At 43.1% G+C, this 25,946-nt stretch overlaps 1 protein-coding gene across 1 annotated transcript; it reads right to left on the reverse strand.

The window, feature by feature from the left end:
- Positions 1 to 15,464: 15,464 nt before the first annotated feature.
- On the reverse strand, positions 15,465 to 25,864 carry PHAX (phosphorylated adaptor for RNA export). The gene is made up of 5 exons (XM_021551853.3): positions 25,753 to 25,864; positions 23,168 to 23,778; positions 21,602 to 21,722; positions 19,794 to 19,877; positions 15,465 to 18,755 (listed from the first exon to the last, which is right to left on the reverse strand). Exons 1-5 carry the CDS (start codon positions 25,846 to 25,848, stop codon positions 18,486 to 18,488), a joined length of 1,182 nt encoding a protein of 393 aa, XP_021407528.1. The 5' UTR covers positions 25,849 to 25,864; the 3' UTR covers positions 15,465 to 18,485.
- Between the last annotated feature and the right edge of the window lie 82 nt (positions 25,865 to 25,946).

Raw genomic sequence — 25,946 nt, forward strand, 5'->3', positions numbered from 1 at the left:
TCTGCAAATTTGCTCATTTCAGAACTCAATTGCAATTCCTCAGGTGGAGTCAGCCCATATTTGGAGTTTGAATTTTCATATTCCTTGGCTGATGTCAGTGTGGCTCCTGATGTTTTGTTGCCAGTGAGAGGCACTCACTTTCAGGTTGAACTTTAATTCTTCAGGAAAAACAGGAATTCTTTTCCAAATTTCCACTGCTAGGTGACAGCCCTTCATCCAGTCACAGGGGTGTATATAACTAAAGTAATTAAGTCATAGTTGGAAGCTCCTGCTTTTCCCACATGGTGCCTTTGCTGACACAAACCATTATCTCTGGTTTTTCCTTCCCTGCCATTTACTAGAATTTGCTGCTTTTCCATTGGAAAAGAAAAAAAAAAGAAAAGCTGGGTAACAAGAGTGATAGCAGCTGGGAAAAAATTCTACAGCACCTGCTGGAACATAAAATTGTCAGCACAGTAGGATTATAACCCAGGGTAATTTTACATACTGCAGCTGGCACTGGTGTGAAAGGATCTGTGTTCACAGGCAGTACAAGAGACAAAGTTTGGGAGGTTTTATTGTTGGACAAACTGAGCCCTCTGCAGGCGTTTAGTCTGGCTTTGGTTCTCTCTGCTTTCAGAGTTTAGTTTGGTGCTTGGTTTTAAATAATGGGGTTTTCATTCTGTTATAAAAAATTGTGGTATCATCCCTTCCCCATGCCTGTATATTTGTCTTGCAGTTGGTCTGTCTGAAGCAAAGCACTTTTCTCTCCTGACAGAGGTATGGGTATGATCTATTTCACCTCCCAGATCAAAAGGATGTATTTAAAATCCAAATTATTTGTAAGGAGACCTTCCTTTCCCCCTCAGAAGCTGCAAGATTCAAATTTTTGTTGTTCAAACCACTGCATTTTAGCTTCCTAGTCTAGCACATGAGATTAAACTAAATAGTGCTTATTTAGCAGGCAAGATTGGCTAATACTAATAAAAAAATTAATGGAAACAAATGTTGTAGTGGAAGCAGCTGGCCAGAACAGTCTTCTTATTGTAATTAGCCAGTGAAAAAACTAAATGTTGATTTTGCCGACTCCATGCTTATTTTTCACCAGTCTGTGTTTTCAGGTTGCTTCTTCCACTGCAAGTTTTCCCTGCCATTTTTTTATATCTGAGATTTCTTTCTGGTGCTTGTGTGATTGAATTCTTCCTGCTGGATTAGTCTGAAAAAGGAAGTGAATGTGTCTTCAAACTGTGTGTCTTCAAACTGTGCCTGGGCTGATGAAACTGAATATCAGCACTGTTCCTCTTTACTCAGGGCAGCTCCAAACAAACAAAAATAGAGGAATGTGGTGTTTACCTATGTGACTCAGCCCTCCCTCTGACACACTTCTAAAATACAGCACAAGTGCTTTCCACATGGGTTCAAAATGCCACTGCAGCTACAATTTATTAATTTTAATTTACCAATTTTTTGTAGTCAGCATGAATTGTGTATTATGGGGCTTGTACAGAACTTACAGACCCAACAGACTACACCTCTTGGACTCATCTCTTCAAAATGCGGAAAGCATTTCAATGACTGAGACATTTTTTAAACAAAAGCCTTCCAACATGCACCATTTTGTAGCAAAAGTTTTCTCGGTACACTGATTTAAGTTTTGGGAAATTTGCATATATCCTGTAATTCCTAGTAAATGAGCTAATTTTCCTGTTGCCAAATTTGTACTGCTAAAACAGATTTTATATGTATATATAATAATTTGTATTTATACCATATTTACTTTTAAAGTGGACAGTAATTATAGTGAATATATTGTGCATATGTGTCCATAGTCTGAGGGTTACATCAGTGATTCAAATATTGTTCTCCTAAAGAAGAAGAATATAAAGATATTTAACTTTACATTACCTAACCTGAGTACTTACAAGAAAATACTATCTGTTTGTTTCCACCTGGAGAATGTCTGCTAAAAAAAGAGTCAAAAAGAGAATTTGCTTCAGTCTGGGCTTTCAAGAAACCAAGCAAAATAACAAAAAATAAATGGAAATGTTTTTTTCTATAATGGCCATAGCCGGAGGAGAGAGCACAGGGATGCAGCTGTTTAAAAAGAGAGCAAAATCTGGAGACTCCTCACATGAGCAGATGGAGTAATAGTAATACTCCTCCCTGGTTTTTGACTTCAGTGATGTGAAAATGGTAACTGTGACTGCTGCATGGTCCCTGTGCAAATTCTAATTGCTGCTCTGTGTAGCAATAAATAAAATATGACTACATTGCGCTTTGTAGGTTCCCTCATGCAGAACTTGAAGCCTTTCCTAAGAAAATACTTTTAAAATGTTAATTTAGCACTGTGTCTTACCAGGATTCAAAGACAGCTATCAATATTGTTTGAGCTAAATGAGTCTATGAAATGTAAACAAATGATATAAGAAAAAATCTGCATTTTTTTTTTTCAAACTGCTGTTTCAGGTAGAATTGAAAGCCTATTTTTAATTTCTGCTGAATCTTTCACACTGAGAACTTTCTTAGAAAACTTTGTTTAGTGTTCGCCAGGGTCTCTTTCTCCAGGAGAAATCCAAAATAGGATGAATAAACAAATTTGGGATGTGGACACACAACGTGTGCTTGTGACAGGCTGGAAGATCAAGGAGCGCAGGGTCAGGGGAAGCAGAGCAGGAGAAACAGAAGCAAAAAGAACCATCACAAGAACTGCCCTGCTCTGGTTTTCATCATCTAAATCGTCATCTAAACCATCACTCTCCAGCTTGCCTTGCTTAGGCAGATGCTGAGCCAGGCAGGGATGTGTGTTTGAAACGATAAACACATGGGGTGGGCGTTGGGTTTTGGCTGAGAACAGCCCAGGGAGTTGCCTAACCGCACTGCAGAGCTACCCGCAGGGGAGAAGCAGTGATATGGCTGTTAGTTGTGGTTGAAATCACTCCCCACAGTGATTGCAAAACACTGAGAGAGAGAGGGAGAAGCTGTGGAAGGTAAAGAAGAAGCAGAAACTCGTAATTACACAGTGCCACATGAAGGTCAGGTTAGGCTCACTTTAAAAAAAGACCATGAGAAACTGGAAAAGTTGCATTTCTGCAGAACAGGCTACCAGAGTGTAAATACAGAATCTCCTTGCTAAAGAGTCCAGTTGTTAGCACAGACGGCTTATGCTTATACAGAAGTACTAGTTTTTGATAAAAACGGTTTTTGCCATGAAGTTACAGAGGTATTACCCCTACTAGTACATGAGAGTATGATGTTGTGGCTGGTCCTGTGACGGGACAACTTTAATTCACATTGTTAGTGCATGGTTAGAGAATACATCAATTATTGCCATCTTCTGAGACTTTGTAATTAGTTTTCTGAAAGCATCAGCTTTGTTTTAAAAAGGCTAGTTATATGAACTTGTCAAATTAATCACAACTCAAAGTCTTAGTTAACAGATCCTTGACCCCTTAGAGGCAGGGGAGAAAAGCAAACCTGTTGTGTGAGTCAGTGCAAAATTAAACATCTTAAAGAAAATTAAACACTTGCCCTAAGTCTAATCTGGCATGTGACAGGCAAGAGTGGGCATGGTGAGTTTCCCAGATTCTCTGAGTTAAGGTGAGTGCTTGTGAAGTTGATGTACTCCACATCTCTGGACAAGTATAGCACAGAATTTCAGAAAACCAGATTTTAGCAGCCTGCTTGTCTTTCAAATATGCTGCTCTCCTGCCAGTCAGAGAGCTTCTCTTCTGTTTTTACAAAGATCTTGAGAGTTTGGGGCCCTAGAGAGTTTTAACTTCCAGAGCTGCTCCTCTAGAAAATAATTTAGTACTCTTTCTGGAGTGAAAATATCTCATTTCCACTCACCCGTATCTGGAAGATTGTCATTATCAACTATTAATTACTAAGCACAACTATTTTAGTAGTAGGGGTGGAAAGCCAACCTTCTCCAGCAGGTCTTGGAGGGGGGATGGCTATGGGGTGGACTCAGAGAGTTTAAGGAGCCTTGAGATTTTAAACACACACCTCCCCCAACCCTGCTGCCTGGACATGAGGCTGACCTTCTACTGCAGTGTCACCTGTGTCACCCCCACGGAAGGCCTCCCACCTACTACAGTGTAAACAGCACAGGGCTGTCCCTGGAGGGAATGTTCCTGCTGTCCCTGAGCAGGGGACACTGGTGTGCCAGCACAGCTCCAGTCATGCCCACCAGCAAGCCCTGGGTGTCTGTAGGGCCACCACACTGTGCCCATGAGTCCAACCTGTCTCCTAAGCCCAGTTACACCTACAGCAGCAGAAAGGGATGGGAAGGGCAGCTGAGGACAAAGCTGCACTCCAGAGGTTGCACCACTCTCACCTGTGGCCCCTCCAGCTCCCACAAATTGCAGACAGCAGCCAAGAAAACTTGGAGCACACCAACACAGTCAGCTGGGGACAGCCTGGTTGCCCTGCCTACAATGCTGGCTCATGAGTACCCTGGAAAACTGCATGTTGACCTTTGTGGCACCACAAAAAGCCCTAACAGCCCCAAGGGCTTGTTCCGTGTGGGCAGAGGGATCCTGAAGCTGTCTGGCTGCCAGATCTGGGGAATGCTGCAGGGCATTCCCTAGCAGGGACAGCCTCAGTCTGTGGGAGTGGATGTTCTCCATACATCAGACTCTGGAGAACGTCCTGCACATCCAGCTCTGGCACAAAGGGCTCTTCCACACTAAGGAGGAAGACACCTGCCTCATCCCTTTGGCTGTGAGTCAGCAGGAAAAGCCCCAGTGACCCCAAAATTGCTGCTGGGGATGAGGAGCTGCACAGTGCAGGCAGCCCTGCCAGCTCTTATGGGAGCTCACTGCTGGGGTCCTGTCAGCTGCTGGCCTCCCGCAATGAGAAAGAGGAATTCAGTCTGCAGTACAAAGCCTTGAGGCTCCTGTCACACCCAGGCAGTGGCCTACTCTCCCTGCTGCTCAGGAGAGAGCCGAGTTGGCGAGCAGCGTGGTGTCAGGGCAGCTGTGTTGGCAGCCGGGCTCTGTGGCCATGGAGAAGGTGGTGGCTTGGCCTGAGCTGGGAATCAGAGGTGGAGTGACTGCTCTGAGCACCCTCCCTGCCTGGTGCCTGTCGGGGAAGCTGTGCTGGCTTGGAGCTTCTCACAGAATGGAAGCTGTCTTTCCCACATGCAAGAAGGATGCATGGGGGAGCGGGGTCAGGAGAGGGGACTGACACCTCCCGGGTGTCGCTGGGACAAGGGCTGCTGGCAGCGATCCCCCAGCCCAGCCCGTGGGCAGGGTCCCTGCCGAACCAGCACGAACAGCGGCGGGGATGCGGCCCGGCCATTTCCAACACCTGCCCTTTCTGCTCCAGCAGGGCTTGGCAGCAGCCCCGGCCACAGAGGCTGAACCCGTGTGTCCCCAAAGGCTGCCCAGCTGTCCCCGGCGGTGTCGGAGGTCAGGGCTTCGGCTCGGACCGTGTCCCCAGAGACCCGCAGAGACGCCGGTGGGAGCACCCCCAGCCGGGGATCCCTAAGGCGGGATCACCGCGGAACAAAGCCCGGAGCTCTCCTCCCCTGGGCCCTGTGGCCGTCTGCAGCTTCTGCCGCGCCGCAGGGCTGCGGGGAATCCCTCCGTGCGGCTGCGGAGCTCCCCGGTGGCAGGAGCCGCAGCGCCCGGAGCAGACGCGGCCCCGCGGGGATCGGCGGCGCCGGCGCGGAGAGCCCGGGCCGGGCTGGCCAGGGCCGCCCTGCCCGAGCGGCGCCCCGGGCTCGCTGCCGGCTCCCTCCCGGGCAGCCTGGCTCTGTCCCCCCAGCCCAGGGCACCCCCGGGCCGGCCGGGGCTCCCCTGCCCCTCCTGCCCTCCCGGCGGGGCCCGCCCGGGCCGCTGCCGCTCACCGGGGCAGGGCCGGGGGAGCTCCGTGTGAGGGGCCGGGGAAGCTCCGTGTGAGGGGCCGGGGAGCTCCGTGTGAGGGGCCGGGGAGCTCCGTGTGAGGGGCCGGGGGAGCTCCGTGTGAGGGGCCGGGGGAGCTCCGTGCGAGGGGCCGGGGGAGCTCCATGTGAGGGGCCGGGGGAGCTCCGTGTGAGGGGCCGGGGGAGCTCCGTGCGAGGGGCCGGGGGAGCTCCGTGTGAGGGGCCGGGGGAGCTCCATGTGAGGGGCCGGGGAGCTCCGTGTGAGGGCCGGGGGAGTTCCATGTGCGGGGCCGGGGAGCTCCGTGTGAGGGGCCGGGGAGCTCCGTGTGAGGGGCCGGGGGAGCTCCATGTGAGGGGCCGGGGGAGCTCCATGTGAGGGGCCGGGGGAGCTCCGTGCGAGGACCGGGGGAGCTCCGTGTGAGGGGCCGGGGGAGCTCCGTGTGAGGACCGGGGGAGCTCCGTTTGAGGGGCCGGGGGAGCTCCGTGTGAGGGGCCGGGGGAGCTCCGTGTGCGGGGCCGGGGGAGCTCCATGTGAGGGCCGGGGGAGTTCCATGTGCGGGGCCGGGGAGCTCCGTGTGAGGACCGGGGGAGCTCCGTGCCCCGGCACGGCCGAGCCGAGCGAGGGCCGGGCTGAGGAGAGGCCGTCTCCGACCTTCGCCCGAGCAGGGAGCGAGGGCTGGGGCAGCCGGGGCTCTGCTCCTTGGGTCAGCCCTCCAGCCCCCGGAGGTGCGCCCCGATCCCACCTCTCTGCCTGGCAGCTCAGACTGCCTCCTCCTGAGGAGCCCAGGGAAGCAGCAAACACCAGGATGCTGCTCCCTGCGAGCTGCCGCGGAGCCAGCAGCAGCCTGGGACACGCAGGGTGGGGGCTTCAGACAAGGTTTCACAGAAACCACAGAGTTCTGAGCTGGAAGGGACCCAGCTGGCCAGAGTCCAGCTTTTAAGTGAATGGAGCATCCAGGGATCAAAGCCACAACCTTGACATTATCAGTCACCCACCTGCAATGTCATGAGTGGCAAAAATGACTTCCAGACTTTCTGAAGTCCTTCTCAGAGAGGAGAAGGTCCAACCCCACCCCCAGGGCTGGTCAGGAATTTATGTCTCAAGGATCACATAGGTGTCATTGAGCCTCACAGGATGCAAGCTGGCAAACCAACTCTATTTATAGAGATAACACACATTATTTATTTTGCAGCCCAAAAAACCAAACATGCCCTGGGCTGATCCCCCAGTGTGGGCATCAGGGAAGGGGGGATTCTGTCCCTCAGCCCTGCTCATGTGGGATCCCACCTGCAGAGCTGCTCTCAGCACTGTTGGAATGAGTTGGGGTATGGTAGGGTGCTTTTTGAGACCTTCCATGAATACACTCAAATCTTAGAATGTGGACAGTCTGTCTGCTCCTACAGGAATTGCTGTGGGTACAATGCAAATAAAATACAACAAACATGCAGCAGATTTCTGGTCCAGACATGCCCTTATGTTTAGTTTTATTGCAATAGCCTCTTCTATATGGCTGCAAAGATAAGGAGTGTCAGAGTTTGTTCTAGGGGTGTTGCGGGCATTGGATATACCAGTTTTCTTACTTTGAGGACACAGGGGCATATAAAACCCTTGTGGTTTTGTTAAATGAGTTAGCAACATATTAATTATTATTTTAAACTCTGTCATTTTGCCTGTAGAGTTATCCTTTAAAAGTCACATTTGTGAAGAAGCCTTGTGAAAATTGTACTGTTTCAGAGTTAGGATCTTTGATGACTTCAACCCGTCAAGGGATTTCTGATACAGAGGACTGACATAAGGAAAATATTGTAAGCTACAAAACAATTTCAGTGCAATTAAGGCGAGTCTTCCTCCTAAGCCCAGAAGAGAACTTCATTACTTAGATATGTAATATTGCCTTACAGTATCTCTCCAGTGGAAATTCTGTATATGTTTTGTATGAGTTCTCTGAAGATTCAGAATAAAGGAGGCTTGCTCGGGCTGCTGAAGTTGCTAGTTGAAACCTCTCATTTTAAGGGTTGCTTTAGCTGTATCTGTCAAACTGTCCCAAATCTCGTGTGGCAGAGGAAAAAGATTGTAATTTCAGAACTGTCACAGCAGTGTCTTTTCACAGCCCAGATATTTGTGGCCCCAAGTTAGGTGGGACTGTGGATCCCCAGAAAACTATACAAGCCCTCAAGTAGCCATCTTAGAAAAAAACATCTTTGAGAACAAATGTAAAGATTTGCCAAAACTTGAGAAGGAAGTTTCAACGTGTATTTAGTTATATGTTTCTAGTTCTGGGCTTTATAAATGCAACATTGTAACCACAAGTGTAGGAGAATTTCAGTTTTACAAGTTTAAGAGGTTTTAATTTTAAAATTTTTTATTACTTTTTAACTATGGCTCTTTAAATTTTGGCATGCTGCTTCTTACTTCTGGATGGAAGTGCACATTACTGGCAGGGTCTTACCTTTCAAATTACCAGTAACATCATTATAAGTGTTTTTCAGTGCACAGTGCAGGACAAATTATTCAGAAAGAAAAATCTGTACCATGGTACAGATCCGGAGTACTTCAGCAAAACTGATCTCACTCTATAATTTTCATTAATAACTGTCTTTCACAGAATAAATTTGCTCATAGAGCAACACTTCTTGAAGTTCCCCTACATCTGCTACAAATAGTGCAAGAGCACCCTGAAATTAATTACAGAAAATTAAAAGTTGCATTTTTCCACTTGGCTTCAGTGGATAAAGAAATGTTTTGTGTTTGCCTCTAATATTCAGCTAGCGAGTACTCTGAAAAACCATCTCACTGCCCTGGCATGAATTAAGGAATTAAGGTGAGATAAACCAAGGTCCAACAACACAAAATCTGATCTTTCAGCTTGAGGATCACAATTCCTGTGGTGGGGATGGGAGGGGAAAACTTTACCAGTCTCCTCAGCTGCTAAATTTACAAATCACTGACTAAAGATAGGATTATTTGTTCTATAATATAATTTATTTTTAAATTCATTTTTTAACTGCAATTATTTTCAATGAGAGTTACATGTATTATTGTAGTTTCATGCTCCTGTATTTTAATTTTGTTTTTCTGTCAGATAATGCTCCAAATATAAGAATTTCAATGATCGGTGAGTGTCCCATTGCAAATGTTGGCCTTAGCTGTCACCAAATAGACCCTGTTTGCAGCAGTTTCCCCAAATCAGCTTCATTTTTGCACTGAGTACATTGAGGGCACATGTGCTTCTTGGTCGCTACAGTGCTTCTTGCTTAAACTACAAGAAACTACATTTAAAATCATATTACCTTTAGAAATTTCTCTAAGGAGGATGAGGAGATAATCACTATTGTTAAGTCACACCTTCGTAAGTTTCAGGTCTGCTGTTAATTTTCTACAGGGCCATATTTTTTTAAATTGCATTGTTGTAAAACTATTTTTATAGTAATATGTAAAATTATTTTACACTGATAATTGGCTGCCTTGCACATGAAGAATTTTTGGAATCCTAAAGCTTAGTTCCTCATGGTTTAAGAGATTTAGGTATTAATTCCAAATGGCATCTCACAAAGGGCCAAATTCCATCCAGAGATAAATGACTGCTCATCCATGCCAACTTTAATGTGATCTGCTCTGCTCAGCAGAGGACAGGATTTCACAGAAGGCCCTTATTTGATTCTGTACCCATTTGCAAAAGTGAATACTTTATGCTTCTCTTGGGCACTGTTGAAACAGCAAATGATGTTAAATACTGCTAAGGGCACCAAAAAGAACTTGAGCTAATATTCTTACTGATAAAAAAACATTTTGGAATTAGCAGACGGAAACCTTATCTCATGAATGAAAGGTGCTCTGCCTTGTAGTAGCCTGTGAGTGGGAAAAACAACTTTTGACAAAGCTTTTTAAAGGATAATGCACTTCCTATATGTTCTTACAAAGAAAGTAGTGTAATGCAAACAAGGTAATAGCTAAGATACTGATATGCTGGCTACAAAAGAAAATTTCTCTGCTTTCTAGAACTCTGAGGATCTGTTAATCATCTCCCAAACTTCTCGAAGGCTCAAACAGTACTCTGCTGGTTCCAAAAGTTTAAAGATATCTGAGTAATTATTTCAGGCTTTGTGCCAAAGATTGCTTGAACATCTTGCAGAGATGACTTAGTTCTTAAAATATGCAATAGTGGACTTGCAAGATATCCTCTCCGAAGTCCTGGGATAAAGATTTAAAACAACAAAATCTCCTGCTTTTCCTTGCCTTTCAGGATGTAGCTAATTTTTCTTGCCTGTGATTTCCCCTTAACATGCCCTGGCAAAATACCACTTCCTCTTGTGTGTAGCAATATGGAAGGATAGTTTGCTGGAGAAATATAATGTATAGAAACAACCAAGAAAGAATAAGGAAGTAATTTATTTTTATTCAGCCTGCATGATAAACTTCACTCTGAATCAACTGCCAAGAAGAAAAAGACTATCCTACTCACAGATACCTGAAAAATCTAATGGATAGTTACCTTTATTAATCAGTTGATTTATTTACTATAAACCTTTTCACTTGCAAGTAGTGTTTGCATGCTTTAGGACAGAACAATTCATTATTCCTTCCTCCTCCTCTGGCAATTTTTGTGTAATTACCTGGCTGAGCTTTAAAGTGAAAACTGTAGCTCTACAGACAAACATCATAAACTGCTTTCAAAAAAGTGCCTCAGAAACACAAAGCAGTGGTAATGTGTTATCTATTTTATTTATCATTATTCTTAAGAGTAAATACTGTTGGTCTCTGATAAGCACATTCAAGCAGCACAAACAACCCCTCAGCCAGCTCCTTTTGACAAAAAGATATTTTAGTGCCTGTCCTTCTCTAGGGAATGCTTGGGCAGGAGCGACACTTAGAGGAAAGCAGAGAGGACACACTTTGGCAGAATTTTTTAAAATTAGTTTTCAATATAACTAAATAAATATGTATAAATAAAATCATTTTCCTGCCCATGCTGAGGCAGGGATATGGTGGGTGCCTCTGTTTCGATTTCAGTGAGCCCCAGCATCACTTTAGGTGATGGGGCTTGCTGAGTTTGGCTCCAGGTCCTGCTGCTAACACCTCCTTAACTTCTCAGATATCAAACTGCTATTTCCTCCATTTACTCTTCCTCTGGGGGAGCCTTTCCTCCCAGCACACACCAGATCCACATTTCCTCCCCTCACATTCCTGATTCACAGACATTATCCAACACCTGCACAGGATTTCCTTCAGGGATGCAACTGCTCACTTTGGTGCCATTCCCACATCTTCAGCTTGAACCACCAGTCACTGAAACTAACGCTTTCCTTTCCTTTTCATCTTTCCTATTAGTCTTTCTTATTTGTCTTTCAGTTTAAGAAAAATCAGCTGATTTCTCTCAGGTCTCCTGAATATCTCTGAAAAATTTCCAATACTCTTAGCCTGTAGACTGTAATGTTTTACCGTTTATCCAGTAATGGGTAGGAAGCTCACTCCCAGGTGAGGGTGAGTTACACCTCCTGGAAGGTCTAACTCTCTTTCTCCAAAATACTGTACAATAAACAGGGTAGAAACCATTGCTTTTGTAGCTTTGAAACATTTAGAATAGCCCAGGGGTCTGCATGCTGCTGGTGAAATCTGATCACCCTTAGAGACAACTGGGGCAAACGCTCTGCTGTACTCTGTGTGGAGAAGAGGAATTATGGACAATTACAGAGCCAAACAGGAATATTTTGGAGGGAGTTGTGGGCATGCAGAAATTCCCATGCAAGGAGTAGGGAAACTACAGGTGACATTTTCTCACATGTTGCTCTTAAATCCTTCTTCTCCTGCCTGAGTAGTGGTTAAATATCTCAAGTGAAATTACTCCTCCCACCAAGAATCACTGGTTTATGTTTCAGTGGAAATATTTTGCCTGTATTTACTACCCTGTGCAAATCAGACTTGTAAGGAAATGAAAGCTGCAGCAAATGAAAGCTGTAGCACAGCCTTGTTTCCTGCACTATAACCAAGTCTGGACTGCAGTGTGTAGATAATTTTTAGGCTTTTGAAAGAGGCTTATTAAATCCTACTGTGTGGTGTTCTCAATCTGGAGGCTAAAGGTTTTAAAAGTTGAGCTGTTAACATCTACCTGCTTCACCCTGAAGTATCAAGGCACTTGTATCTATGACCTTTTTAAGGAATTTCTGAACTACAGTGAAAGTTTGCTGGTTTAAAAAATGCAAGTAATTACATCTTCAGAGAAGAAAATTCTGCTTTTCGCACTTGAACTCATTCCTTCATAAAAATAAAATCTTAATTATTTCATTACTTGATTATGAAAATCAGGTAATTTTACAGAGGTGGTTTAGCATCATTATCAATTCCTATTCACTGCTGGAAGGCTTAAGTTACCCTACATAAAACTGGCAGCTCTTAAACACTCCCAAAAGGCCAAAGGAGCATTGTGGAGGTTTTTTTGTGTGTAGTGTTGGGCAGTTTGAGCAGCATATTAAGGTATGGAATGCATCCAGAGTGCCATGTCCCATGAAGAGCAGCTGAGAAGTTTGGGTTTGTCCTGTTTGGAGGGATGACCTCGTGCTTCTCTTCAGCTTCCTGAGGAGGGGATGTGGAGAGAGAGCTACAGAAGTCCCTGGGATCCAGTGACAGGATGGGTGGGAAAAGCTTGAAGCTGTTTTAGAGGAGGTTCAGGAACAGAGTTCCTACAGAGGTGATGGATATCCCATGCCTGACCCCTGCCTTAAAACAAATTAGTTGGACAATAGCCTTAATAAAAAGTTTTAACTTTTCTCAGCTCTGGAATGGTCAGGCAGTTGAAATAGATTATTTTCATAGGAATATTTCTATTTCTATTTCTATTTCTATTTCTATTTCTATTTCTATTTCTATTTCTATTTCTATTTCTATTTCTATTTCTATTTCTATTTCTATTTCTATTTCTATTGTTTCTTTCTATTTCTATTCTAATTCCCCATTTTTTTAAGGGCTTGCTGGAGGAACCTGTTGATTCCACTCTTAGCTATCTCTTGGGCAGGGACTTTGATTTTGTAGATAGCAGCAGAGTGATGTATCAACTACATGAACAACCTTTTTAATGCCTGCTTTAATCTCATTGGTTTAACTCCTTATATAACTGCTGAGATTACTCTCCTTGTGGGTTGTCTCACATGCATACACCCCTCCATTCTCCACGGGGTTGCTGTGCAGAGAAAATTGGAGCAGGTTTCCGTCTCACTCCCTCTTTTCATTTGTGAAGAGAGTAAACAAAACTGCAGCAGGGAAACGGGAGGGAGAGAGGAGAGGAAGTGGTGTCCCTAGGGGCCAGGACCCTTGGCATGGAGCTTATCCCATAAATGCTTTTGGACCTATCTACAGGAAACTCCTGGAGAAGGTCACTGCCAGAGCTGGCTGCTGAGCTGAGTGTTCCTGAAAGCCCAGGCAGTCAGTCAGGGCAGGCAGAACCCAGCAAAATAGATCTTCAAGTTAAGGAATCCTGAAGACCAGGCACTTTACCTGCTTGCTCCCTGGTCTTTTATTTCTATCATTCTTCAAACTGCAGATTATTGCACTTCCCAGCTGTGGTGCTTGGGAATTCATCTGCTCTACACTCTTTTGGCTTAACTGGGGCATCCAAGCGTGCAAAAAAAGCTCGTCTTTTGACAGGTACTGAGGATATTCTGGCACAGAAACTCATCTTTGTTGCCTTTCACTTGGGAGTATCTGTGTAAGGTAAGAAATTAGGCAGTTTGCAGAAAACAGCTCAGAGGAATAACATTAAAAATAAAAACAAAATAATGCTGTCATGTTAAATAAGGCTCACCAGAAAGTGTTACCTGTTCTTAAAGCATGGAAATAGTATTACAAGCAACTTCTGTAGAAAAGAAGGTTGTGTCAACCTTAGATCTTTATCCACCATGACAGAAGTTCTTAATGGAGCAGCAACAAGGTACAAGATAAATTTTATATATTTTCCTAAGTAAATATAAACAGTTTGATTTTTAGATTTGAGACTTAGCAAAAAACAAGAAGATTGGGCTGCTACATAGCTCCTGTACATCTACAGACATTCTGATTTTCTCCCCAATACCTTGAGTCCTAAATATTTTAGGTTATCATATTCATTACCAAGGAAAGCGTGTCAACGTAACAGCAAATTGGTGGGTTTTAAAATTATTTTTCTTTATAAAGAAAGTAGTCCACACAACAGTTTAGTGCAGTTTTGTATGCCATTTAAACATTACATACTATTCTGTCCCAGTTTGTTTTCTAAGAGGAAAAAGAAGCTCATGAATTTTCCAAATGGAAAAGCAATCACAGTTGCCCAACATCTGGAAATGGGAATGTGTGAGGATATCAGCAACTAAAATTTCTCGTTTATTGGAGGCTTTTCACAAGGTCTCTTCTGATGCTTCAAGACAGAATGGCCTTCTAGGATCTATTTCCCACATTCCTGCATGTTGAATAAAGATATTTCAGTGGCTGAAATGGTGTCAGTACAAAACTCATCAGTGGTAACTAAATATCAAATATAAAATAATGACTGTAAATAGCTGTACTGTCCACTGGGGGAAAATACCAAAATAAAAAAAAAACATTAATCAGCAATAGAAAAATGAAAAATTTAGATGGCAAACTAAAGAAGTGCAACTTTGACAGAAAAATGAGAATACCTTTGAAAGGGATTATGTCTTAAGAATGCTGATATATTTAATCACTATTAAGTTTTCAACTAATAAAAATTCTATTTGGGGAAAATTTTTCAAGACAGTAAAGATTTTTTTCCTGTATATATGTAATGATACAAAATTGGTGTTTTTTTTTTTTTTCTTTAAATAACTAAATAAATATTTCTGGTCAAGTTAAAAAAATAAACAAGAACATCAAGTGAAAAAAATAAACAAGACCAAGAAAACCTGAAAGGTGTCTAGAATAGCTAAATTATGTGTGGAGTCTCCCTTCAGATATACATTCCTTATTTTTGTCATTATTTAGGTCCAGATGTTTGTGATTCTAGAAATGCATTTGGCTGGGCGATATTAAATGTATCACAGCTGAGTGTTCCTCCCACAGCTCTGAAAAAGTGGCATCTATCAGCATTGAAGATGGGGAGACAAGAAACCTTCTAACACGTAATTTTTAAATAAAACTTTGTTCTGCAAGGAATTCTTAGGTCTGGCAGGTCACAAGGTGGGATGCAGGAGGTCTGGAATCACCAAGGGGTCACAGCTTCTGCAAAGGTTGCCACATATTTTCCAGCTGCCTGCTGAATCCAGCAGGTGGTGCCAGGAAATTGCAGTTATTGTCTCTGCCACATTCCTGGAATCCCTTTATACAACTGTGATGCCAAAGCTCCCAAGATTGGATGGATATTCCCAGATTCACTGAAAACCCAAAGTGGTTCAGAGAAAGGCTTGGATCTCTGAGGTGCTGTAAGAGTTAGGAACAGGAGCAGGGCACCAAGTAAGCCTGCATGCACTGGAGCCATAAATTCTCCTCTGTACATTGAAATACTTTTTTTTTTTTTTAATATTGTCTTTGACAGATTTGCCCAAGTCACAGAGTGGTCTAAGTTAAGGGGATAAATAATGAGCACTGTCATACTGAAGTTTTATGACTGATAAAAACTTGGAAATGAAAAAAAAATCCTAAAAAATTGTCTTTATTACTCGTCTATGCCTTCACCTTTACTCTGAAAAAATACAAGGAATTAATCTTCTCTGTAACAGAAAATATCATCACAATCATCTCCTTTTCCCATCACCTTTATACCTTGAACTGTGTCATTCCATGCTTGCTTGAGAATTTTGGCAAACAGCAGTTAATAAGCCCAGAGAGCAAAAGAACACCTTAATGAGAAAATCTACTTTGATAAAATTGCAATTACATTTCAGGTTATGCTTTCAAGACCCACAGTTAAACTGAATCATTAATAAACCATTTTTTCCAGTTATACCAAAAATAACTGTTTTGCAGTTGGAATTTTGGATGCAAGGCAGCAAAAGGTCTTTGGTTATAAACAAGCTTTGTGTTTTCAGACCAAAGCACATGTCCCTCTTTTTTTCAGCATCTTCTTCGGGTGTAACAGAAATGGCTCTTTATGCTGCTATAGTTTATGGGATGGAGGGTGATGTTTGTACCAGCAGTACAGCGTCTTTATTTGCAGCAAAATAATGCCTCAGCCATACCTGCTCATCAGAGAAATTTGAAGAGCTCAAACCCCACCTCGTGTTTCTTGCATTTGGGTCTGCAGAACATCATCTACCAAAATCTATCCCAGAAAAAAGACAGGCAGGGCTGCTCCTGTGTAGGGATCAGTCCAGGGAGACTGAAGGTAATTAAACAAGAGCTGAGAGAGAAAACTTCTGTCTCAAGTGCAGCACCACACAGAAACTGGTGCTGTTTAATGCAGCTTGTTTGATACCAAAGACAAGGAGATTGCTGGTGGATGAAGACTGAAGACTTGGCTACTCATCACGCTGAACTGGCTTGGCTTTTAGAAGGACTCCACCGAAAGTCAGGGAAAATAGAGAACCACAAGGTAAGAAAAGGTCTCTTGGGCACTGGGAGGGAACAGAACCATGGACTCTGCCAAGTTGGAAGGGACCACCCAGTCCAGCTCCTGCCTCTACACAGCCCCCAGCCATCCCACGCTGTGCTGACCAGAACAGTGTCCAAATATTCCCTGAACTCTGTCAGGTTTGGTGCTGTTACCACTGCCCTGGGAAAGCTGTTCCAGTGCCCAACCACCCTCTGGGGGAAGAACCTTTTCCTGATACCCAATCTAAACCTGAAAACCCCAACCCAGCTTCTGGCCCTGTCACTGGGCACCAGAGTGAAGAAATCAGTGTTTGCCCTTCCTCTTCCCCCCTGGAGGATTTTGGAGACCCCAGTTGAGTCTCCCCTCAGTCTCCTCCCCAAGTTCCCTCAGTCCCCATGCCCCTGTCCAGACCTCTCCCCATATTCACTGCCCTCTCCAACAGCCTAATCACCCTTTTTTTAAAGAAACACTTTACACACTATTTAAGTACCCCTTGCCTGGGAAATCAACGTTAGAAATATTAACATTAAAAAAATACACAGTGCAAATTACATAACGATAAGAAGGTTGCTTAAACCAACGTTACAATTTGCTGATTCTATCCAGAAAAGAGTTAAGACATATCCCCAAGAAGTTCCCAAAACCAGGATGAAATGGTACAGCCCCAATGCAATTAAACAGCACAAAATTCTGTTTCCCCTACAGGAGTTACCAGTTTACTCTGGCCATCGCTGGTTAGGAACATTAATGAAAAACTAAGAAATTTTGTTATTTCAGCATGAGCAACTACTACCAGCAAAGGCATGCTGCACATCTGCTTAACTTTTTAACAATTAGGAGCTCTGACATGTGAACAGATAAAAAGCAGGAAAGTCAAAACCCAGGTTTAGTAAGGCAGGGAATGGAATGTGCTGTTATGTGTAAGAAATGTTTCTTCAAATGTTGCCATCCTTTAAATGCAAGGTCTTGGCAGTACTGGATTTGTTCAATCTTATAAAGTGATTATGTGTTTTAGTGACACACTTTCCTTCTGAAACTCAAGGACTCAAAGGTGAAGAAATTTATGGGCAAAAGTTGGGCTGAATAGTGTCTACTCAAAAAAAAAGCTACAACTTATTAGTGACAAAATACTTCAGACATCATACATATGAGTGTTATACATGTTCTTCAGCTATATTAAGAACAATATTCAACATATAAATTCTTTTTGGCCAAACTAAACAACTACACAACAGTTTCCTGCATCAAGTAAACAAAAAAAAAAATATCCCCTGCAAGATTCAGCACAGAAAAACTCCAGATCTTCTGTAAGCTGCACTTTATCTCACTGCACACAGGAGGAGGATAGAAACAAGAACTGAAAGGTAAAGGGTTTATATCTGCACGTATAGTCTACAGACCCTTGAAGGGAACACAGCTCAGTAAAATCTCACTACTCTGAAGGCTTTCAGTTAAATTTGTCTGCAAACAAAAAGATCCATGGAACTTAGGTATTTGCCTAATAATGGAAAATGTTTAGACAGAACAGATAGGACGCTCAAGTCACCATTGGAATACAAAGAATAAAAATACTGCAGAAATCTGAAACATACATTGGTCAATACTGCTTATTTACAAGGTTGTTATTCAAAGGTCACTGATCACTAAAATTATTTCACAAACCAATCTGTTTTTACAGGTCTTAATCCTCTAAATACTGTTTTTGCCAATACACTGCCACATTAAGAATATATGATCATTTATATCAAGACTAAATTTATTCTGCTTTTTCTGTTTATCTGTGGTAAAAAGCATTGCTCACCTGATTACTTTGTGTACTTCAGCAAAATAAATGAGAAGTATTTGGTTAAAACACAGCCTTAACTCCTAAAACTAACATGTGACTAAAAACAATTCCTAAGGTGATGCAGGGCTCTTATCTAGAAAAATCTTAACAGTTTCTGAGAACTCAGCAAACAAGTAACAAGACAACTAAAAGTGTTTCATGCTGTTAAATTTAGCTAATTATCACCTCCTGTTCTTCAGCATCAAGTATTCCCCATGCTTTGAAAACAAGAAGCCATGGGATTGTAAGAAAGGCTCAATTAACCTGTGTTTATAGACTCTGCTATCAAGAATATTAGGAACTAAAAGATCTCCAAATCATGGGCATTATCAATTTCAATAGTATCCTCAGGTTCCATCTTTGCCTCGTGGTGCCCCTCCTGCAGGTCATCCAGGGAAGCCAGAGCCTCATTTGTGTCACTGGCAAAAGTCTCCCGAGATGCATCATCATATTCCTGCAGGTTAAGCCCCTTGATGGCCTTTTTCATCTTCTTCCCCAGAACTTGTATCCTCCTCTTCTTGGCAGCTTTTTTGTTTTCATACTCCTTTTGGTTTTCCAGGTAGAATATTTCCTTGAAAGAAGTAAACAGCAACAACAAATGTTTGCATATTCATTTTACTGGTATTTCCTTAAAAAAAAGCGAAGTAATAACAAACCCCACATATCTAAAAATAATGGTCAATATTTAACTAAGCTATTTGTTATTGAGAGCAGAAGTGTGAGAAAAGACTGCACTTAAGGAAGAGAGGTAGAACAGAAAATTTATTTTCTAATAGTGTAAAGTAACCAGTCTTGCAACTTTTAAAACTTTTTTCTGACCATTGTAAGCTATGAAAGGATGTTGGGGTTTTATTTTCCTGTTTCTTTTTTCTCTCCAAATAATCATCACAATGTTGACAAAAAGTTGACTTTTTTCTCGATTCCCAGTGCTAGAACCTAGAAGGGTTTACAGAATTACCACCTACAGGCAAAATAAAAACTCTAAAACACTTTAAAAAAAGTAATATAGGCCATCAAAAAAAAAAAAAAAAGAAGAAGTTGGTATTTTCTGCACTATGTAAAAAGATCTCAGAGAAATAATGTTTACAAGCTTACAAAACTGATTTAAAGAGCACCACAGAGGAGCCCAGTGAGCCATTCAGATGAGGTTCAGACCATGAACTGATTTAGTGAGAAATTCTGCTTGGTGCCACAGCTGGAGCAATACAGGACAAAAATATTCTACTGGGAGACCTGCATTCAATTCATGCACCATGGCACAAAGCTCCAAGGGGAGAAACACAATGTGGACAACTTTGCTGTAAAGAATACAAATTACAGTTTAGGCAAATCTAACATTTACCTCTGCCAGACTCTACAACCTTGTCTTCCTCAACAGGTTTTTGTGACTGGCAACATGCAAAAGTGAGTTCTCTCTGCTTAGACTTAATGGCAATTCAACAATTTTTGAGTAGGTCTTTTATCATTCACCTCTTTTTTGAATGTGAAAGCCTGGTTTCAGTGGAATACAGTTATATTTGTCAGAAGTTAGAGAGTTTCAGTCACAACATTTCTAGTAGGAAGAAAAAACCCAAACGAGAATGCACATTTGAACTCCTGATATTTTTACCTTGATTTTTTCTTCTTTGATGCTTGGTGTGTTCTTCAGCAGGTTTAAATAGACACCTCCAGGTGTTCTTCTCCTGGTGCCATTCTTGATAGGGAGAGAGGAAATTGGGAATAGCATGCTTAATGCTGAGTGTTGACAGAAAAAATAGCCTCTAAGGCAACACTCAGTGTTGAGACAGAATAAAGACAATTTAAATTCTGGTGTGTCAAGTACCACATTAAAATAACCTTGGCTGTGTCTCATTTGTGACTGAATTAGTCATATGAAGGTCAACAACCAGCCTGTTAAATCTGGACAGGAAAATCATGAAGTTACAAAAAAAAAAAAAAAAAAAAAAAAAAAAAAAATTTAAAAAAAAAATCCTTTAGAATATAAAGCTACATTGTTAAAACCACACACTAAACCTGATTTTGGTAGTGAAGAACCAAAATACAAATAGTATTCTAACTAATCCAAATCCCACAGCTATCTGCAACAAGTTATGCACTCAGAGCATTCTTAATAATAAACAAATCTAATAAAATTATGTTCATGTCGGGATTTTTTTTGTAATTGTACTCAGAAATGCTACATCTTGTCTGTGTTTTTGACAGGTTTTGCATTTCTGTTGAAGGCGTAGCAAACACAACCTGTATTTTAAAATTCCTCCTCACGTGTTCAACCCAGAAATTTTCAATGCATCCAAGAGCAGTGCATGGAATTGGCTCAGCTTTGAAACCTCTGTAAATTACAAGTGCTAATTATTATACTACTGTTGAATTAAAATTTGCAGTATTAAAATAATTAAAATTTGCTTTTTCTCCAGTAAAAACTGGATGATACTGGTGCAAAATGTGATACTCTCCTGCTAAATAATGTACTATATAATCTAGAAATTCCAAGAAGAGGGATGGTCAGATTTTAAGTAGGTTCTTGAAACAGGACATGTGAACATTTTTTTGTCACCTGCATTTCATGGTGCCTTTTGTGATCTGCCTTTCAAAGAGTGTACTCCAATCTGCTCCCAAAGCAACCTGTGACCCTTCATTCTCTTCTGTTAAACACTTTTAATTTAACTTTAAAGACAACAGAATGTTTCTAACACAACTAGCTAGCCGGGATTTGTTGCCTTTTGTTTTCTGAAAGAGGAAGGGTTTTTTTAGTTTATTTTTTGTTTTAGACTGTGTTCGCCTACTTGTGTTTTGCCTCCTCTCTACTCCCAAGTGATGGAACTTAAAAATTGTAATCAGGTGAAAATTGTCACCCACAGCTTTTCTTACCCACTGTGTTTTTTGCACTGAGGCTCATTATTTAACAAGAACAAAAACATAGAAAAACTTGACAACCCAACCGTGGAGTACAGGGGTTTTTACCATGATTTTTAACAGAAATCAGTGCTCAGTTTTGCTCTGCTGATACACAAGCCAGTGGTTCCCTAATAAAGTAAACAGTTTTCCTTTTGGGAGTTATTCAGCAAATGGGATGTTGGAAATGCTGGTTTTATTCAAGCCTGAGAATCCTTCACTCTGAAGGATGAAGGAAAGATTCCAAGGAGAGCCACAGTAACAGACACAACGTTATCCCTGCAAATCAGACACCAATCTCAGCAGAACAACCTGGGTAACCTCCAGGTTCATTCACCTGATTGTTTGCTCAAATTCTGCTGGAAGGTTACACTGCTGTTTTTTAGGGGAGTCTCATGGCAAGGGAAGGCCATAAAACTCCAGGAGAATATGTTCAGCATGACAGACTCCATGAAAATTCTACAAGTAAAATGCTGTCCTGCCCTGCCTGTCCCTGGCAAGCCCACAGGATGACAATTTCCTTACCACAATGAACAGTCCACCATTCTGTTCTACTTCAGCTGTTTCCATCAGCAGCTCGATGGCTTTTCTCTTCCCAATTATTTTCACTACTCGAGCAATTAAGTCTTTCTTTGGCTCACAAAGTCTGAACAGAGAGGGGGGAAAAAAAGAGGCACATTTATTGTCAGGATAATTCCTTGAGTATGACTGTCTGTGGAACTTCCAAAAATGAATAATTCATTTTGTGCTGAAGAGTCTATGTGTACAAATGCATTTAAATGGTTTATTGAGTCAGATTTCAAAATACTGAGCTTCTGAAGCATGGTTTTTCCCTGAAGCATGCATTTTTAAAACTTGTTTCAATAAAAATGCCTTGAGTGGTTGTTTTTCTTCTATTGATGTGTGAAATATCAAACCACATATGAAACTGCAAAGACCTGCAGAAACCTCTGAAATCCCTACTTTATTTTCTTAACTCTGTCTAGACTCTGTTCTAAGTCAGCCTTCTCAAGGCATAAAGATCACAAAAAGCATTTCCAAAATCCTGGGATAAAAATGCATCACTGTGGCTGGTGATCTTGTAGAAACATCCAAATAATACTGCCTCTTTCTTCAAATGTTTATATTTTTATTCACAGAGCCACTGGGGCTGTTTGTTATTGCACAGAGCCACTAGGGCTTGTTTGTTATCTGGGAACAGGGCAAGGAAAAATACTACTTCTCATTATACAGATTTAGTAGTGGCTTTTTTTTGGGAAATACCCAGTAATTGTTTCAAGTTTGACACTAATGCATACATGCTGTGGTCACCACAAAAATCTGTTCTAAGTTCTAAACCTTTGAAACTGTAGGTAACTTTGACAGAGCAGTTAAACTGCCACACTCCTCTTTTAGTGTTGCAAAGAAAGAAAATTATTTTAAATAAGAAACAGGATTTAGAATATTTACTAACATTTAGCTTGACATTTAAATAAAACTTCAGTTTATTGGTCATAGTTGTTTTTATGCATGTGATATTACTTCAGAATCTGGTAATATTACAGCAGTTAGTTATTAATGCTGTTAATAGTTGTGGGTAGTTCCTCGTTTCTTAATTTGAAAAGTTCAAGTATATTTCTTCCAATAAACTCCTTTTTGTTGTATAGAGCACAAGAGCCCAGCCAGGGCTACATCCCATATGAACCCAAAATGATCAAAAATGGATGACCAGTCACAAGGTCTCTCACTTTTGTAAATTCTGCTCCATTTACATATTGGAGTTAATTGTCCAGTTACAGCTTCAGCCCATTAATTCCCATCCTTCTTGTTTTTCTCTCTTCATTCCACCATTGCTTATGCTCTTGGCCCTGAAATTTGGATCATTTGTCCTTGGTCCCCCGCTAGAGAAGCTCTCTCTGTGAAGAGAGCTCACCATACCCTAATTTGAAGTTCAGTACACACAAAAGCAGTATATAATGTGAAAAATATAAAAGCTAAAACCTGAGGCATCAATCTGGTATGACACCTTATGTAGCAGCACACGAGCTTCCCCCCACCCCACTTTCTAGCAACCACCAATACTTTGTGAAGATGCACCATTATTTAACTCACCGATAAGCAATTTCATCTGCCACTTTTTCCTCTGAATCTTCCTCCGTTATCTCATACCTTCCCTTGTATTTCATCTCTTGCCTTTCCCCCAGTCTGTCTTTCATGGGCCGCTTCCGTTTGAGGAAGCCCTGCCCGTTTTCCTCCTCTGCCGGCAATGTCTTCTTGTCATCGTGCATGTATTCATCCAGCTCCTTATCCAAAGTCTCTGCCTCCTTCTGCTTCATCAGCTTTTTAGCCAGCAGGTAGTTGTAAGTCTCAGACTGCCTGCTCCTGTCAATTGAACCGTCCATGCCCAGAATCCCGAGCTCGGTTGCCACCGCATCCTGGTTCTGCTCCTGGAGCACGGCGCCCCAGATGTTGTTGACCTTCTTCCCGCGCAGAGCAGTTTGTTTTTGGTGGCTCTGGCTGAACTGGAAGGGCTCGGGTTTGCCAGGGGAGAAGTTGAAGCATTTCTGCCTCTTTCTCTTCCACAGGCAGCTATCGTCATCAGAGTCAGAGCCGCTCTCCTCGCTCGAATCCAGGCTCTTGGTGGTCCTGTAAGGAACACTGGGAGCGCAGGATGAGAGGCTGCTCTGGAAGGGCCTGCAGGAATCACTGCCAGCATGCAGCTTCTGGAATTAAAAATTAATCAAAACCTATTATTCAATGAAAATTAGAAGGGCTATCAAGTTGTCAATTAACTAAAATACATAATTTTGACCCTCGTGGCCATGCAGACCTCCACGAGCATCTCATGGGCCATAGCACAGGGGCATCCTTTGAAACTCCTGTATTTTGAGTGCATGAGCATGAAATAGAGCATGGCTGACACTGAAACACGTCAGGAGCTGCTGTTCTCCTGAAAGCAAACTTTGCTGAGCAAAAATGACTACAGAACTGCAAAAAAGATGTGATGGAAAATGTGTGCAAACTGGACAAAGATGCAAGATGCACAGCAGGCTCTAAGAACAGTAAAATACCAGAACAACACAGCAACCTACCAGAGCTTTGTCTAGAGATAGTTAACAATCAGAGAACTGGTAATAATCAGTTAATAATCAGAGAAGTTAATAATCTCTCTGCAGTTTCAAGTGAGAAGACCAAATGATCAAAAATAAAGCCTAAAAATCAAACCCACAAAACTGGGATGGCTCATATTAAGTGTTCTGTGATCCTGGTTCAGTCAGGATGGCACATGAAGCAACTTGGGGACAGCAGAACCTTTACAGAACCACCCATTTTTCCTCCTTTAAATCAACAAGACACTATGGATTAAATATGTCTCATGAATTAGTACAAACACTGTCCATGAAAAAAATAATTCCACTGATCTACAAATACTCAAGTAATGCTTTTACTCCAAATTCCAATTATTCCCTGACTGATTTCTTATCATAAAGTTATATGCTGTCCCATTATCTTTCAAAATAAGATCTCTTCCTCCACTTTCAAGTGAAATAAAAATTCTTTCTTTAGCCTTACTGTTTTAATCAACACAGTGACATTTCTTCTTTCTCCAAACAGGAAAAGGGAAGTATTCAATTTACCACATTATGAAAAACAAACCTTTAACTTCAAGTGTAATGCAAAAACTCCAAACCTAGCATAAATAAAAAAAAGACTGAACATTTCTGTAAAAAAATTACTTTGCACTTCATTTCTCTGAACTATATTGCAAAGATCAAAATAACTGGAGAGCACAAAATTTGTTACACATACAATGTCACACACTGATCTTTGAAATCTTTTTTGGGGTGTACACTACCATGAACACCTCATACTCTCAGTACAAATTCCTCACAGAATAAATTCCTCATACCCTCTGCAAATCACAGACTGGTTTGGGTTGGAAGGGACCTTAAATTCCACCCAGTGCCACCCCAGCCATGGCAGGGACCCTCCCACTGTCCCAGGTGTTTCCAGTGTCCAGCCTGGCCTTGGGCACTGCCAGGGATCCAGGGGCAGCCCCAGCTGCTCTGGGAATTCCATCCCAGCCCTTCCCACCCTGCCAGGGAACAATTCCTCATTCCCAATGTCCCACCCAGCCCTGCCCTGGGGCAGTGGAGCCATTCCCTGGCTCCTGTCCCTCCATCCCTTGTCCATTGTCTCTCTCCATCTTCCCTGGAGCCGCCCTGAGCTCAGCCCAAAGCTTCTCCTGGCCGGGTGAGCGATGCCAGCTGTGCCAGCCTTTGCTGCCAGCAGAGCTGCTGCATCCCCTGCTCACCCTGGAGCCTCCTCTGGGCCGGCTCCAGCAGCTCCAGCTCCTCCGGGCTGGGGACCGGGGCTGGTGGCGGAGGGGACACAGCGGGGCACGGAGAGACACGGGGACAGCGCTGGCACCTCTCCCCAGACCCGCAGACACGCGGGCGAGCCGCGGGGTCCCGGCAGCGCTCGGGGCTCTCCGCGGGGTCAGCACGGCGGCACAGGGACAGCCAGGAGCGCAGGGACAAGCCAGCAGCCCCGGGAGAGGCTCCCGGCCCGGGGACGAGCGCCCCAGGCCGGCACAGCCCCCTCAGGCGCGGCCTTCTCGACCCGCCGCCCCGGCCCGGCGCTGCCCCGGCCCGGCGCTGCCCCGGCCCGGCGCTCCGGCCGCTGCCCATCCTCACCTGTGCGGGGGAGCCGGCGCCGGGCATGTCCGAGTCGGAGCCGGAGAGCTCGCCGTCCTCCACGTCGCCGTCCATGGGCCGCAGCTCCTGCGCCATGTCCCGGCGGAAGGGCGGAGCGCGGCGGCGGGGCGGCACAGCGCGCCCGTCCGGGGCCGGCCCGGCCGCGGCTCCTCCTGCCCGGCGCTGCCGGCCCC

The sequence above is a fragment of the Lonchura striata genome, chromosome Z (assembly GCF_050655825.1).
Source record: "Lonchura striata isolate lonStrDom1 chromosome Z, ASM5065582v1, whole genome shotgun sequence".
In the NCBI taxonomy this organism is placed as follows: Eukaryota; Metazoa; Chordata; class Aves; order Passeriformes; family Estrildidae; genus Lonchura; species Lonchura striata.